The 16,730-nt window shown below is 51.8% G+C and overlaps 1 protein-coding gene across 3 annotated transcripts in view; it reads right to left on the bottom strand.

The window, feature by feature from the left end:
- Positions 1-272: 272 nt before the first annotated feature.
- Positions 273-16,730, bottom strand: part of CYTH1 (cytohesin 1) — a 69,529-nt gene continuing 53,071 nt past the window's right edge. For 2 of the 3 annotated variants that reach the window (XM_081027532.1, XM_081027531.1), the window contains exons 4-13: positions 16,604-16,670; positions 16,210-16,328; positions 15,806-15,886; positions 14,795-14,907; positions 13,992-14,140; positions 13,512-13,623; positions 8,417-8,493; positions 4,812-4,883; positions 4,064-4,218; positions 273-2,177 (exon numbers count right to left, since the gene is read on the bottom strand). In XM_081027532.1, the coding sequence (XP_080883658.1) occupies positions 2,099-2,177; positions 4,064-4,218; positions 4,812-4,883; positions 8,417-8,493; positions 13,512-13,623; positions 13,992-14,140; positions 14,795-14,907; positions 15,806-15,886; positions 16,210-16,328; positions 16,604-16,670 (1,024 nt within the window). In that variant the 3' untranslated portion in view covers positions 273-2,098. Of the gene's footprint in view, positions 2,178-4,063; positions 4,219-4,811; positions 4,884-8,416; positions 8,496-13,510; positions 13,624-13,991; positions 14,141-14,794; positions 14,908-15,805; positions 15,887-16,209; positions 16,329-16,603; positions 16,671-16,730 lie in introns of all 3 variants that reach the window. The other variant, XM_081027533.1, reaches the window with a different exon arrangement.

Genomic DNA, 16,730 nt, shown 5'->3' on the forward strand with positions numbered 1-16,730 from the left:
CAGTCTTAGTTGCAGGGGGCGCAGCCCACCATCCCATGCGGGAATTGAACCGACAACCTTGTTGTTGAGAGCTCGCGCTCTAACCAACTGAGCCATCCGGCCACCCCGTTCTGTCTTTTTGCTTGCCCTCCTCCCCACTTCCAATGTATCTTATCACTAGACTTAAGAAGTAAGGGGAAGTGACACCTCCTCCCACACCAGCACTGGGAGCCTGACCTTCCTGCCCAGAGCCACCCTGGGAATGACAGGCAGAAGGCCACAGACAACAAAGGTGCTTTGGGCAGATTTGGAGTTTATTTGCTGCAGTTCCTTGGCGCTAGTTTACAATGCAAAAAAAACAAACCAAACGAAAAACAATTGGAATAATTATAATTTTTTAAAAACCCTGTCAATAACTTTCAGTCATTTCTTTATATATTTTGACAAAACTTTTTTTAAACAAATACAAAATAATCTGAAAGGAGAAAAACTATACATGGATTATGTACACCTCTGATAAATAGACTAATAATACTGCCAGGCGCCTCTCTGTCCAGGTCCCCTGCAGGCAGCGGAGGGCTCCGGCACCAGGCCACCTGGACTTCGGTGGCACCGTCCTGGTTCTGCTGCCCAGAAACTTCAGGTTTCCAGCCTGGATCCTCCTCTGTCACCTTCACGAGCTCTGGCATGAAAGTACCCGAAGCCACTCCAGGTAGGACCTGCACCAAGGGGGGACCCCAGAGAGTCCCCCCAACACTCCTCCACCAGTCCGTTTTACAAAAGCTATTTCCAGAGATGTGAGCCTGCCTTAAAGGTGTCGGGGGAGCCGGGGTCCCGCTGCCCGGGGGAGACCGACGGCTCTTCCACCTTCTTCCGTGAGGCAGCACTGGGCCAACACTGCCTGGTCCTGGGCACATGGAGGGACAGGCCGAGATTGCCCGGCCAGCCCCTGCTCTGGCTGGACCGGCACACAGGCCCTGGCGAGTGGCAGGAGTGCCCAGGAGTCCCTGAGAGAACGGCAGGACAGGGCTGCTTTTCGTGGCTGCCTTCACACCGTGGAGGAGTGAGGCCAACGCATGTGTCGTTGTGCGATGGGAAAGCAAAGTGACCGGGGAGGCCGACCTTCTCACCCCCTTGCCCCTCCACCTGCCCCCGCCGAGCACGTAAAGGCCCACTTCCCTGCTAGGGGCCCCACAAAATGCATGGAGAGCGGTCCAGGTGAGGGCCAGTTTAGAGTCAGAAAACGCTGAAGTACTAAGGTGATGAGAGAAGACCTCCTCCTTCCTCTAAAACGAGGACTAGAGTTTGGGGGAGAGGAAGGAAAACCAAATAAGAACAGTTAGGTCACCCCAGAGCCTCTGCTGGGGTCACCTGCCTCACAGTTTTGGTTATTAGGTATTTAGCTCAAGAAAAAATGCTCACTTCCTATTTTAAAACCCGACAAGAATGAATTCTGAAAGAGGAAAGCAACACAAGTGTCCAGCCTCTTCTCTTCTCCGTTCAGTGGTCCCAGGGCACTTGGACAGGAAAAGCATCAGCCGGAGCCGCCCGCCGAGGCCGCCCACCCGCCCGCCACCGACCAAGGCCGCCGCAGATCCCAGGCAGACGCTGTGCCAAGTCCGGAGTGCGTGCTGCCTCCTCCACCCTCTGGGGTGCCCCCCGGCTCCCCGAAGTGCAGGAGGCGGCCTGCCCCCCTGGGCCCAGGGCTGACACCCCTTAGCAGCTGCCCAGGGAGAAGCTTCCCCAGGCACATGGGGCAGGGCGCATCTGAACAGCTCTATTTTACTTTCTCTTTTTAGAAAACAAAAATATATCTTTAGAGCACGTGGCTTCACTCCCATTCCACCCTTTCTGAACATGTAACAGTATATCCTTATCGGAACTCATGGAGCAGGGCTGAAGGCTTCTTCAATGAAATAACCGGGAGGTAAACCGAGCTCCGTTCTCTTCAGGAGAGACTCAAGCCCCTGCTGGATGGGGTCGGGGTCCCTCTTCCCCAGCACTAACCGCTACCCTCCTCCCACTTAGAAAAAAATAGCAAAAGCTGAAGCGAGTCTCTGGAACTCAGGGCGAGCCCCCCGACGCGGGAGGCGCGGGAACGGACCGGCCCACTACACACTCAGTGTCTTTTCGTGGAGGACACCTTCTTCTTCCGAGCCGCCAGCATCTCGTAGAAAGGGTCCCTGCTGATGGCCGCTCTAGAACGCAGAAAAGGGGACAAAGAGAAGAGGCTGAGGAACAGGACCGGAAGAGACGATGCCCTAGGCCCCCTGCCCACTCGGGCGTCACCGTCACGGCCAAGGCAGTGTGCCCACACCACGGCTTAAGGGACAAGCTCCAAGAGACACCCAGCACAGGTGACAAGATCATTTTGAGGCGTTTATTGTCTACATCACCCTGATAACCACTTTGAGTTTAGGAACAGAGTATTGCACATTCTTTTAGTTGTGTTCTAACTCAGAAAAACAAACGTGGTGCTCTAGTTCCACGGTGACAGCTGGCGTTTGTCTGCAGCAGTGAGCGCCACTTGATCCAATACGCCACATGGCAGCACCTGGCACACGTGCCTTCAGATGGCGGCCGCGGTCTGTACCATGTCACGTGGGTCCCCATGCTGCCAGCTCCATGACCAAGACCCAGTCCTGGGCAGTCAGTGCTGCCGCTGGGCCCCGTGAGCGGCTGCTCAGGCCTGCTGTGCGCCCACAGCCTGGTAGACAGGGAGGCACAGAGGAGCCAGTACAGGACGCTGACAGCCGGCCTCATCCCCTGTGTGTCACGCTCAGCCTTCGGGCAACTTGTGATCTGCAAGTTTTGAAGCTGCATTTGCTTCTCCAGAGAAGCCGTACTGTGGGCGCTGAGCAGTTTCCAGGGGAGCTCACAAGCCAAGGAGATGGCTGGCTCTGCACTTGACCACGTAAGTGCCAGCTCGTGTGCGGGGACTGGGACCCGTTCAGAGGTGCTGTGCCCATGAGCAAGGTCTTGATGGCTCCTTGGGGAAGCTGTGGCTGGACAGTACCTGAAGCGTGTCCTCAGGGGACCCCGCCAAGAAGGCATCTGGCCACCCAGAGTGGGTGAGAGGAAACTGCTGTTGGTTCACCATTTACCCTGGGCAAAACACTACTCTGGTTTTAGTAGAGATGCCCCTAAACGACGACTAGAGCCCACTCAGCCCCCTCAGGGTAGGCTGTGGCCTGAGGGGAGAACGGTGGCCACATGGGACAATGCAAGGCCACCTGTCAGTGCAGCTGCCCCGGTCTCCAGAGGAAGTCAAGAGGCCCAGGAATGGGACGACGCTGAGGAAACAGCTGGGTAATGTCTGATGGACGGAGCGCCCGGTGGGGACAGTGAGGACAGTGGGGACGCGCTCTCAGGAAGACGTGCCACCAAGACGAGCACTCACGTGCTCGTGGGGCATGGTAATGATCTGGGCAGGCGTCACGGAAGTCCCAGGCAGAATGGGGAGGAGGCTTGGGCGCCTGGACACCCCGCTGCGTAACATGCCTGTCGCTGTGCGGCTGGTGCTCCAGCAGCGCAGGAGCATGGAGCAGAGCCCGGGACCTGCAGGTCCGTGTGACCAGCACACTGACTCGAGAGCCTTCCCTCCCAGACCCGCAGCTCCGCCGCAGCACGGAGTGACTCTGGGTCACAGCCATATGACTTCAGGCAAACGACTCAGCCTCCATGGGCCTCAGTTTCCTCATCTGTCAACGGGACACCAGCATCTCACAGGACTAAGAAATGATAAAACGTGACATCACGTTTTATCTACTATCACCCCTGAACTGCTGCCATGACAATGAGACTCGCTCCCTAAGACAGGGAAAAACCAGTTTAGCGAATGGCACGTGTGCCCGTGACTTGCTCACATGCTCCCTTTGGGCTTGTGAAGTGCAGCTGGGGACCCACATGTGGGGTGCTCTCCAAACCCGCTGTAATGGCCAAGAAGCCCTGGAAGGTAAGCTCAAACCACAGCCAGCCCTTCCCTACAGATTTAAAGGGCAGTGTGCTCAACAGCTGCACGGCACAGCTGCGAGCTGCGAGGCGCAGGCAGGTGAAGCAGACCCACCGCTCAGAGGCCACCTACTTGATGCACTTCATCCACTCCTCCTTCTCCTCGGGCGTCGGGGCGGAAATCCGGTACACGGTGTGGTTGCCCTCCACCACGCGCCCGTCGGCCTCGGTCTTGCAGGCCTTGATTACTTGGTCTTTGTTGTCCGGGATATAAAGCTCAAAGCAGTTCTGAGGATCAAAAAAAGAGGGAGATAGCAACAAAGATCTAAGCGAGCTGCTAACCAGGAAAGAAACGTTGGTTCACTTCCCACGAGGCTCAGTCTTCTGACCCTCACAGCTCGCAGGCAGCACAAGCGCTCCTGGAGAAGACAGGAGCCGGGAAGTGGAGTTCCGGGGATGCTAACTAAACAGGCCCCATCAGCAAAGGCGCCAACCAGACATATGTGAGCTCTACTCCTAACGTGCAACGAAGATGGAGACAACTGCAGGCACTCAGTGCCTTTTAAAGCTAAGGCAGCAGCAGCATGGTGAGATTCCAAAACAAAGGAAAACAACTCTGAAGGCATTTGAAACCCACAAAACAGGGACAGTCTAGCCCGTTTGACCCTCAGTAAGTGACAACGAAGCAGATGACTGGACGAGGTTATCTGGAGCCCATCTTCAGCTTGAACACGAAGGTCATTTTCAAAGTCAGGTTAAATTCAAGGCCTGGTAGTACTCTCCAGGGGTGTTTTAAAGTAAACCTTTGCAATCTCACTCTTTTGCAAAGCACTGCCACGCCCATCCCTTTGCCCCCCAAGCGGTCTCACCCAAATACTCACTGGCTTTTTGGAGTCCTCCAGCTCCCGGATGCTCAGATTCTCCAACGGGATGATTCCACGGGGCTCCTTATCCTACAGAAGAATTGAGGAGGGGCTTCAGGGCTCGTTCGTGAACCCCTCCCCTATCACATTCCTTGCCGGCGGAACCCCAGTCCTCAACCTTCTCCACTTTCTTCCAGCTCAGCAGGGCCCAGGCCCAATGCTCTCAAACAAGAAAGGGGCGTAACTGGGGTGACACATCGTGAATCCCTCTAACCAAAGGCCTCGCAAGGTGCACACCAGGGCTGGGGCAAAGGGTCCAACAGATGTGTGTGTGGCCCTCGGCAGGGACACGTAAGCCCCTTTCATGCAGAAAACTGTCATATCTCTTTGCCTAGCTCCCCAACTCATCTTTAAGCCTCAGCTCTGGAGTCAGCACCTCCCTGAAACCCTAGTCTCGTCCTGGGTGCCCTAACACGTGGGACTACAGTTGTGTCACATGTCATCCCTGCTCATTATCTCCTGCCTTCTCTCCCCCCTCACCAGATTGTGGGACCCTCAAAGAGAAAGCGTCCCCCAAAATTCCACCTGGACCTCAAAGGGCACCTCAACTCCTGTGCCAAACACCCCCGCCGCCCACTCGCACCGACAGGCCCTCCCTCAGTGCTTCCGGGCTCAGCAAAGGTCGCTACACGCACGCGCTTCCACACATATCAGACGTCTGACATCCGCCATCACACCTCTGTCCCTGCCGAGCAGCCAACCCAGGGCCACAGCCTTTGTTCCAAACTCGACAGTGTAGCTGGGCTAAGCCTTGGCGCCAAGCTTCCTGTGACAAAGGTTCCCGAAATACCATGTGCTCTTTTGATTTGCAGGTTTGGGGTTTTTCCTCCTTTTCAGGCCCATAATCTCATATATTTTCAGGCACCAATTATTCTGGTATTGGGATCGTCGTTATCTGTTCTCCATATCTTAGCTCATTGTTTTAATACTTGTCTTTCAGATACAATGTCTGAGACTGTCTCAAGCCTTTTCTCTATGGTGATTATAGTTTTGGCTGATCTGTTCCATTCCTTACAGTTTTAACTTATTTATTAATAAAGAAGTTATAATTCTACAATTACAGTTACATTGTAAACATGTTCTCATTTGTTTTAAGTCTGAGAGTTCCAGAGAACTGGGTGTATTGTATGCTGGTCACTCCCCAGTCTCAGGAAAGGAAGGAGAGTGGAGGGCGAGCTCCTCTCAGACACCCCGAGCTCTGGCTCTCCTCTCATACCGTGAACGCCCAACATCAGGGTGGTCCCATCCCCTTGGGAGGGATATCATGCCCACACTCCCCCCTCTATGGAAGTTCTCCCAACCGAACACGGTCTGGAGCCCTCACTGATGTCGCAGGAAGGGAGTCCCTTCTTTTCACGGTTCCTATTCCACCAATTTCTACGCAGCAGCAGACGACTGTTCCTCGATCGGAAGAGGGAAAGGGGAGAACTGCCCGGTTTGCTACCCCCGACGAGGGCACGGGGTGGTGTCTAGGGCTGGCGGGTGCGCCAGGGCTGCGTGGTGAGGGCCCTGTGCCCGCCTGCAGCCTCTGTCCTTGCTGCTGCGGTAGAGGTTTCGATGTCACGCTAGCTCAGCCCCTCTGTATTCGGGTGCTATAGCCCCACCTGTTTCTACCTCTGTGTTAGGTAGCTCGTGTGGAAGCTTCCACCTCCCATCAACCCTGAGGGTTCCCACTCTTGTCTTGGGAAATGTAATCTCTGTTTCCCCACGGCCTGGTCAACACTGACACATTGCTAAATGGCATTCAGAGGATGGCATCATGGTTGGCATCAGGAAGAACCCCAAGATTCTCGAGTCTCACTGCATTACTGCTGGGACTGTCCCAGTACTTAGGGCACATTGCTTAGAAGTCTATATATGTTTCATTTTAACCCAGAGAACAGTGAAAACAATCCAAACAAGATTTTAAAGATGTCATCAGTCTAGGTATCTTCAAGAAAAAAGACAGTATGTGGGGAGGGGCGGGGGGTGGTGGACAGAAAGAAGTTCACCAAACTATTCATAGTGGTACTTTGGGGGGTGAAACAGGAAGAAGCCATCTTTTTACTGTTTCGCATATTTGAAATACATTCTCATAGTTGGAAAGATTTTAATAACAGAAAAGCAAAGCCTGCTGCAGAACTTAAGTGGTATGAGTTTAGCCCCTCTAACACACAAAACCCTTGTCAGAACTCCCTTCAAAACTATTGAATGCCCTGACAGACAGCACACTTTCAAAATGAGTGACTCTACGTTACAAGCTGACACGTGTGTACGCCGTCCACGGGGACGAAGCAGGCAAAGTGTGGGCACAGCAGCAGAAAACGCACTTTGCTCCTAAGCAGTGAGGTGCCAAGGTAGGTTCCGAGCCCTGGTTCCGGCTAAGTTTTACAGAAATACAGCCAGGATTTCCATCTTGTATTTACAGACCACCTTGCTCTGCACTTACTGTGACACTTCTAACTCATCACGTTCTCAGCAGATCCACGACTCGAACTCAGTGAAGACGGGTGGAGAAAAGCAAAGCATTCCCACTCAACTGCCTGGGCTTGTGTCAAGACACAAGGCCGACGCTGCCAGCTGTACACCCACCCTGCTCCTCAGGGGACCAAGAAGAATGGCAGAAAGGACAGCCACCAACCTGCCCAGCTTGCTGAGTGCTCTGTGAGAAGGCGCTTCGAAAACGGTTTTAGTTGACGATTTTTATTTCCATAGGCTCTTATTATAAAAGAGACTTACAGGTAACACATATAGTCGTACCTCGGTTTTCAAATGTACTCCGCTCGAGTTCTGAAACGTTTGAAAACAGCCATTTAGGCCTCAGGATCTTGCACTCAGTGGAAGCCGCGTGACATGTTCGACTTCTGAGACGTGTTTGAAAACCAAAGCATTTACTTCCGGGTTATGGCATTCGTAAACTGAAATGTTTGTCAACGGAGACGTTCGAAAATCGAGGTACCACTGTATTAGCAGTTCTACTTAATTCCTTCACCACCGAATAAAAACCAGCAACGCTGCCACAGCTTAAGAAAAGTTCCATTTCCTAAAACTCCAGATAATCTCTAAATTTTCCCATTTCATTTCAGTTCTTTTTCCTCTGTTCCATATTTTACCCCTTGGCTGTTCCTTCTGAATCTAATGCCTCAGCACTTCTGCTACCCTAGGAAATCTGAATTCTCCAAATCACAATTATTTTCACCTCCCTTTCAAGAGGACCACAAACTCTCGGCAACTGATCCAAGTTCATTCTAGCTCAGCTCTAAAACCTGTTTTTAATGCCACGCATCAAGTTCCCTCCACCGCTTTTTCCTGGCCAGGTGTCCCGTCCCAATCTGGGCTTGGATGGTGGCTCAGCACCGCAGCTCCTCTAGCAAGACACCACACGTTTCTTCAGGGTTCCCAACACTGAGATTTGTCTCAGCTCTCCCACTTCCCTTGAACTCTCCTCCCACCCCCAACGATGCAGAAGGACAAATCCGACTGTCTCCCCACTGGTCCCACTGCCTTCTCCAGCCATGCCTGACGGGAATTTTGAGACAGAGGCCAGCCCACTTCCGGTCCCGAGGCCGACCAGCAGGACTCACCGTCGTATATTCGAAGTAGTAAAGGCAGTTGTCGGTCAGAATGAACCAGCGTCTTTTCCAAGTCTTCACCCTGCCACCTGCAGAGCAAAATGAGACGGGTGTCCCACGGGAGGCACCAGGCAGTGCAGGTCCGCGGGGTACGAAGCTCTCCTCTGAGTGAGGAGAAGCTGTGAGGGCCAGGGCGCCAGGGGACACAGAGGCCATGGCAAGATTTACATCAGTGACAAGACACAGAGCCAGAACAGAAGCACCTTTCACAGAGTGAAGGTCTGTGGGTACAAGCAGAGCAAGCAAGTGGGAGGTACCCGGAGATGGGATCAGGACAGCGGGATGAGGGCACGGGGGTGGGGAGGGAGACGGGGGCAATGATGGCACGCAATGCAAGTCTGACGGGGCTGGAGAAGCGGCTTTCAGTGTGGTGGAAACGGGCAAACCAAAGAGAAAGAGGGGAGAGGGCCTGTCCCCTGGTCCAAGCTACACTGTCGGGTCAACCAGCCCAGGGGCCCATGTGGAGCCATTGCATCAGAAGGCGGCAGGAAGCAAGAAACAGGAGGAGGACATCTCAATCCTTTCACAATCAAATCAGGTTTTCCTGGACCGTGGAACTCACCCACTACCCCACCTTCCTAACTGAAGTGCATTTCTATGCTTTTGGGCTCCTGGGCCAGTATCCTAAAAATAAAACTTCCCCAGAGAACGGGGTGACACAGCACAGAATTCCTGTATCGGGGAGAATTTACTGGTAAGCAGAGGGCCCGCTCTGGAGCCTTTTCATTCTGGACTCCTCACGAGACGCTTGTAACAAAAATAGCCAGATAAAAGGCCGTGGGCCAAAGGACCACTAACGGGTGGCTCTGAGCTAGTGGCAACTTCTCTCAGTTCTTTTCAGTATTTCTCAGTTAAACACACCCAAAAACGCTGGGGTCGTGCCGTTCTGCTGAGATGGGTATGGAGTCAGGGGACGGCCTGCCTGAGTGAAGCCGGTCCTGCTCTGGGCCACGGCCACGAACCACACCTTTCTTTTCCACTGGGTCAAGGGCGAGCTCTCTGAACATGAACCACACAATCATCCAGCGGTTAAGATATGCATGGCATCTCCTAACACTTTTTATGGCCCTGGACAGTACGCACTCTTTTTGCCAAAACTCGACCTACAGAGAATACCACTCTCCGATCTTCACAGAAAGCAAGGGCCGTGGGTGTGGTCCAGTGGGGTGCCTTGCCCTCACAAAAGAGCAGGGTGCATTTAAAGGAGTACTTCTGACTGCCGGGACATGCTGTGTGCTCACACCAGGTTTCCTAAAAGGATACGACTGCAGGAGCAGCGCAAACAACGTCTGGAAATAAAGCACCTAGCACAGGGCCTGACAGCAAGTGGAAGGACTATTGGGCTTTTGGGTCCCATTTGATGGCTCTGCTTGGGTGCCTGCACTCCCGGGGAGGTTACGACATTGATCACCCATTGTCAAGGTTCTAACCGGCACAGACCGGGGTCCTGAAAGGGGGTCTGACAGAAGCACGTAAGTGCCACACACCGCATGCCCGCCCGCCCTGGGACAGTGTCGAGCAGACTGACTCTCTCCCCCATGGCGATTTGGCAGTTGATGTGAGCACGTGCCTCTGGTCCCTAAAGGCATGGATTAGGAAAAAAACCATAGATGGAAATAGGTCATGCATGTGGAAAACGGGAAAGGCTGAGCAGAATCGAAATAAATAAGGAAAAAGAAGACAGGAGTATACTTAGAATTGGAACCACTTTGCTATAGAAAGGAAACCTCCCCATCTCGGAGTCTGAGAACTCGGCTCTGCCGTCTTGGGCCTCCGCACCCAGGCCACTTCACCCTGTGACTACCACACGCTCCCCTCACAGGGCCACCCGGGGGCACAGGGCTCAGGGAGCCATGGAAAAGGGTCAGATGCCAAAAAGACGAAGATGGAAGGACACCCAGGCGCAAAGCAAAGCTGGAAACGCCCTCTCCCTGTTGCGAAAGCTTGGCTATTCGGCCCGACCACATGTGGTGTTAGAGACCTCTACCATGAAGCACCACTGCGGTCCCAGGGGGAACATTTCCATGTTGAAAGAACAACAGACATGAAAGAAGCAGACAGGTCAATGCACGCACCTAGGACAGTCCCTGTGGAACTCACAGGACCACCTCCGCCCTCGGGTCCCTGCCCCCTGAGGTGGAAAGGCTGGAGGGCGGCTGCCCCTGCTGTTGGAGACACCCTGCCCAGTCCCCAGGACCTTCTAACAGGTGTCGAGGTTGGGCTGGGTCTTTCAGCGTGCAGCCCGCTCACGTCAGGCTTCGTGAAGCACACACCTGAGTGGCTCCCAGCCAGGAAAGCATGTTTCCCCAAATCAGCAATGGAGAGTGGACAGCACCAATGTAACTAAGAGGCCGATTTAGGGCTTCTAGACCACTTGTTGAAAAAGAGGAGAGAGAAAAACAAAACAAAACAAACAGAGTTGAGGTTGTAATGCCCTCCCCTCACCCCCAGGAAATGAAGGAAAAGGACTTCAAGGAGGGGGTTTTGGTTTCTTTTCTTTTTCTTTTAAATTTTACTCGGTATCATTCTGAGTTCAGGAAACACCAGTTCCCTTTTTCATGCAAAGGCAAATGTCCTAATTTGTGTAATTGCTTTTCCTAGTTTGCTTTCTGATCAATCTGTCAGAAGCACACGGCCTCCTCCTCTTCCTCTGCTCCACTGTAGAAATTACTTTTTAACTCACGGGAATCGAGTGGAATTCGACACACAGAGCACATGCCCAGCCAATAATTACAAGACAAAACTGAGTGACTTCTTTCTCTGCTTTTGCTAACGCACCCTCGGGAGGTTTCCTTGCGTTACCGTGCTCAGAAAGGTTTAGTTGTCCGTGCCCTGGCACCCTGCTATCTGACGCCCTGTCTACCACTCCCAGCGGGAAAACATGCAAGTTGCTCTGAACCCCTGATCCTGACCAGTTCCCTAGGGACTGTGCAGTAAGTTAGAAGCAGCATTAACACTACCACCAGCAATTAAAAAACAAAATAACCAAAAATAACAAAATAAGAAAACGCTGCAGCAGTTACAGTGGCCTGGGCAGAGGAGCGAGCAGGTTGAGGGGGTTACATACCTCCTGGAGTTTGGGGCAAGGAAAAGGAGAGCCCAAATCATGGAAACATACAAATGAGGGAGAAAAGAAAATTAAAACAAAGAAATTAAACCCAGCTCCTAAATCTTCAAGTGCAATGTATTCGTTATTCATGTCTGCCTGGGGGAGGGGGGGGGCAAACAAAAACAGTAACAAGCCAACGCTAGCTGCTGTCTGGGGGAAATGAGGCGCCTCATCTCATGGGCCACTCCCACCTGGTAGAAGCAGAATCCCGGGCACTACTGGAAACCTGGCCCCAGAGATGCCACAAATGAGTCCTCGTAAAGCTACCATTTATTACTTTATCCAGAATCCCAAGCAAAGAGAGTGAAAATTACTTTGGGGACATTTTAAGCGTCTTTCTTCAGATGGCTATCACTCTTTCGAGTGTGTGTAAAAATGCACACACATACTTGTACACCCATGAATACACATGTACATGTGTGTATACACAACAGTACACATTCTTATGGCCAGCGCTGGCAGCGCCTTCTGCAGCACAGACACAGAGGGGATTCTAAGTGTGCCACAATGAAAACACAATAGGAAGAGTTGAGGAGGGTTTGGTGGAGGTTTAGAAAAGGTACCGCAATGACCTAAAAATCAAGTCCCACATTTAGTTCATCATGTTTTTCTTTTTGAAAATATAGGATGCCTCACAAATTTGCATGTCATCCTGGTGCAAGAACCAAGGTAATCTTTGTACTGTTCTAATTTTAGTATTGGGTCTGTCAACACCAGCATTAGGGTTTAAACAAATGTCGCTGGAGGGGAAAGTAGATGCAACTTTGGTTGTACTTTTAAATTTCCAGCAGGTTTCCTTTTAACTGTATCCATTTGGCAATGAGGCTAAAGAACAGAACAGATGCCTCCTGGGTTAGTAATTTTAGAGCCTTAACTTCAAAGATACCACCGGCATGAAATGTTGGCTAATACAAGAGACATTTACCACTCCAATCAGTGAAGCAGGGCTTTAAAAATTCATGGATCAAGTCATCAGGTATAAATACCACAACTTGGGATATGCTTTTAAAAGGAAATAATAAATCCTACTGCTATCTGAACTGGTCAGAAGTAAACGATTCCTTTCCAGCACTTCCCAGGCGTGTCAGTAATGGCCGAGAGTAGTGACTTCTGACCTCACCATGACAAGCAGCTGAACCAGAGGGAGCTTCGGTCTGATGAGCACCCCGATATCACGTGGGAACCCACGCTTCAAAAGGCCAAGGCAGAAGACAACAAAGGAAAGGGCTCTCTCTCTCTCAGTGGCTAAAAAATTGGTATCATTATGTCCAGGGAGTCCAGGGCTCTCTCTGGGTTCTGGAACAATTAATAAAAGTCACATGTGGGGGTCGTGTGAGCCCCACAGTTATTCCAGCACCTCTGTGACAAGGCACGTCACAGATCTCGGCCATAGAAGCTCACTTTTGGCAGAGGAAGGAGGACTACGTTTTCTTTTCCCGAGTGAACAAAATCATTGATGTGGCTGATTGCGTTGGAAAGGAGGAGGAAAAACCAGTGCCCAAGAATGAGGAGTGGCGTGGGTCGCGCTGCAGCCAAGGCCTCTGGGTTTGCCATGCACGCTGCCGTGGGAGCCAGATGTAGAAGAATGATGATGCACTGGGGCAGGGGTGGGGGTAGCAGGAGCACCAGGCACACATTTGTGTGATGGGAAGTAGAAAGATGGATATAGCTGGCCACCCTCCCGGGGGTTCAGAGGGCAGGGAAGGGGAAAGGACCAGGTTGCCTTGAGACGCCACCTGGTCCATCGCTTCCAGAGTGGAAACGTGGAGCGCAAATACTCGTGGGCAGTATTGCTGGCGGAGTCTCTAGCGTCCCCGCACTCACTTCCTTTCTGGAGGTGGACCTTGTCCCACAACGTGTGTACATGTGTGCAACCACACACACCCTTTCTTGCTAAGTTTCCTTACCAGGAGCCCCGACCCAGACGGCATCACTTACCGAGTTTCAACAGCCAGCCTTCGCGGTCTGGATTGAAGAAAGTGTGAGTGAGGTCATTCCCATCGTCCTCTGGGATTTTAAAGGGCTCGTTTTTTATGCTCTCATACAGATTCTGGGATAAAAGATGACATTGCATGTCTCTGATTCTAGAAATAGCGTTCCTCCCTCTCCTTTGTCTTCATTCACTTAACAAGCACTTGTGTGCCTCCTGAATGCCACACACCCTGCAAGGCGCTGAGGGCAGAGGAAGAAATGACCGTTCCTGCCTTCAGGCAGCTCGGTGACAAAATAAGTAAGATGCCTGATGGGTAATTAAAGGAGGACAGCAGCGTGACTTCCATTCATGTCGTTAGTGTCAGATTTCAGGGCCACCTCCCCTCCCGATCCCTCCGTGGAGCCCACTATCAACTTCGCAATGGAATTTAAGCGAGTGGAAAGCACAGACACCCGCGCGGGGACATGTGCCGGCGCCGCGCTCACCCGGAGCAGCTCCTCGGGCAGGTCGCCGCCGTCGTTGATGCCCCGGTTCATGGCGATGAACCGCTCCACTGTGGGCTTGTCTTTGACGTTGGGGTTGTGCAGGCTGGTGTTGAGCATGATGATGGCAAAAGACAGGACGTAACACGTGTCTGAGGGACAGAGCAGGAAGACGATGAGAAACAGAGCGCAGAACACGAAGTGCCAGCTGACTGGAGACCAGAAGTGCAGACGAGGCCACGGGGCCGGCCTGCTCAGGGACAGCTGTGGCTGCCACTGCAGACAGCAGGGCACACCAGGAGCATCGAGGGCCCAAGGTGCACGGCGCCTGCTTTCTCAGAGCGTAACAGAACACGGCCACCGCAGAAAATCGGGAGAGCAATACAGGGTACGGAAAAGAAAACACAAATGGCCTATAAGCCCCTACACCTCGTATGACCCACGCCTCGCAGTAACCTACTTTACCCCCTGTACCGACACGTGCCTCTATGCGCATCACCAGTGCACCGCACAGGCCCGTGCTGCAACCAAACTGGAATTCAGAATTTGGAATCCTGCTTTTTTGCAGTCTTCTCGGCCTTCTCCTATGCCAATAAAAACTCTTCAAAACATGGTTTCAAATAGTTATATAATTTAGAGATACTCCTTATTCCTACTTGCTTACTGTTGGACTTTGGGATTGTGCCCAAGTTTTGCCTGCCATTGATACCATTTAGATGAACCTAAGCCATGTCGTTTCACAGACGGTCTAGTGCCGAGGAAGGAACCTGAGCGACGTGACCACACTCCAGGTGACGCTCACTCACCCGTGGACTGGAAGACGCCGCTGTTGCACTGGCAGTATCGCTGGGCAAACGCCTCCATCATCCGGTCGATCTTCTGGGCCTCTCCCGGCAGCCGGAAGCTCCACAGGAACTGCCTGTGTGACGACGGGGCGTGTTACTTGGGGAGACTATTTATTTCTCCGCGAAGCCTTACACTTCCAGTGAGTTTTATCCCAAAGGCCACAGGGAGAGCTGCGGGCCGTGGTCTTCTGTGATAGTCACACAAACTTAGCGCTCCACATCACTGCGCGCGCGCGCTCTCTCTCTCTCTGTCAAAGGCCAAATATTGAGTAAAAAATAAAAAATTAAGAGTTTCCTATTCAAGAGAATGCCTCTCCTCAGAATAATACACGAAACTGAAATATGAACAATGCTCATCCTAAAGGAACTCCAGTTTCCATAAAACAAGATGAGATGCTGGAAAAGAGATTTTCCATCAAAGCTTTCACAATGACCCATTTAATTTAAAGAGAGACCCACAGCCAGTAGGTTTCACCTGGATTATTTTCACCTACCTAAATGACAACACCAAAGATGATGTTATTATTTACACCTACAGCCGTGAAAATACGGAACGGCAACTTCTCAGAAGGCACTTAGTGAAAAATTAAGTTTACTTTTCCCTTTCTCAAATGAAGTGCACAGCTAACTATCCACTTCCTATTCTAGGGCAGCAGGAAATTAAAACACCTCTAAACTGAAAATTAGAAAAGATTTCAAAATTTAAATTTCAAAAATTTCCAGAATATTAAATGAAAAAACTTTGGAAGACTTTTGCAAAATTTGCTTTCAGAATACATCGTAATTCAATTCCCTTTAACCACCCAATCATTTCAATCATAGGCCTTTAGACTGCTTTTCTTTAAGATACTTCCAGATAGTCTCAATAACCCCCAAAGGTAAAATTTCCCTAAACTGCCACACTTCCTGGAGACCTGCCTCTCCCACTTTCCAAGGTGCCCACCTTGGCTGCACTCACCGTAAAGCACTCACCGTAAAGCCTGGACAAGGTTAAGGTCAGTGAACTCATGTAACCCCACGAAGGCATGAAGAACCTGGATGTTGAAATCATCTCTATCAAGAAAAACAAAAGACACGGGGGCGGGGAAAGCAGGTGTCAGACTGTGAAGCTAAGAATCCAAGGTCGTCCCACCAGGAGGTTTCCCACGCTGAGTCCTACGACCACACACAGTGAGAAAGAGCCCGTACCCCTGTCTGCTGCATGAGCAAATGAGGAGCCCTCACACCCCCACACACCAGCTGCTGCCCCCAGGGGCACCTTGTGGCTGCGGCTGCCTCAGGACAAAACTCGCCTTAAGATCTTGGAGCATTCTGAAGTTTTTCTACTCAACTCCCGACCTCCCTGCTCTCCCACCCAGGTGCCCCTGAGGCCTCACCTCTCGCCTAGGTAGTCTCCGATGGCCGTCTTGTTGAGCCCTTCACCTTTATACAAGAACTGGGCAATGTCCTCACAAGTGTTCTTCAGCAGATCGTTCTCTATTAAGAACTGGATCCCCTAGGAAAGACAACAAATACCTATGCTGTTTACCCCGGAAACATCTAGAAAGGAAGCGAAAGGGCACAGGAAGAATGGGTGTGGGTGCTCTTGACACAGAGGAAGTGTCTAGTGAAGACCTGCTGATTGACACAGAGGCTCAGGGGAGTGAGTTTAGCGAGCAGGGCTTACGTGTTGCCCACATGAGCCGCAACCAACACCGCCAGACCCAGGCTGAGCTTGGCAGAGAACCCTGGCTCAAAGACTCCAGGCTCCCAGGCGTCCTTCTCACTTACCTTCTTAGGGTCCATGTTAAATTTTTTCCTGCCCATGGCTACCTGTTTGTTCCTCTGCATATTTTTCCTGTAAAACAACCATCACAGCTACTTCAGTAACCAGGTCATCAGGAGGTTTCAAAAGACG

The sequence above is a fragment of the Rhinolophus hipposideros genome, assembly GCF_964194185.1.
Source record: "Rhinolophus hipposideros genome assembly, chromosome: 20".
NCBI lineage: Eukaryota > Metazoa > Chordata > Mammalia > Chiroptera > Rhinolophidae > Rhinolophus > Rhinolophus hipposideros.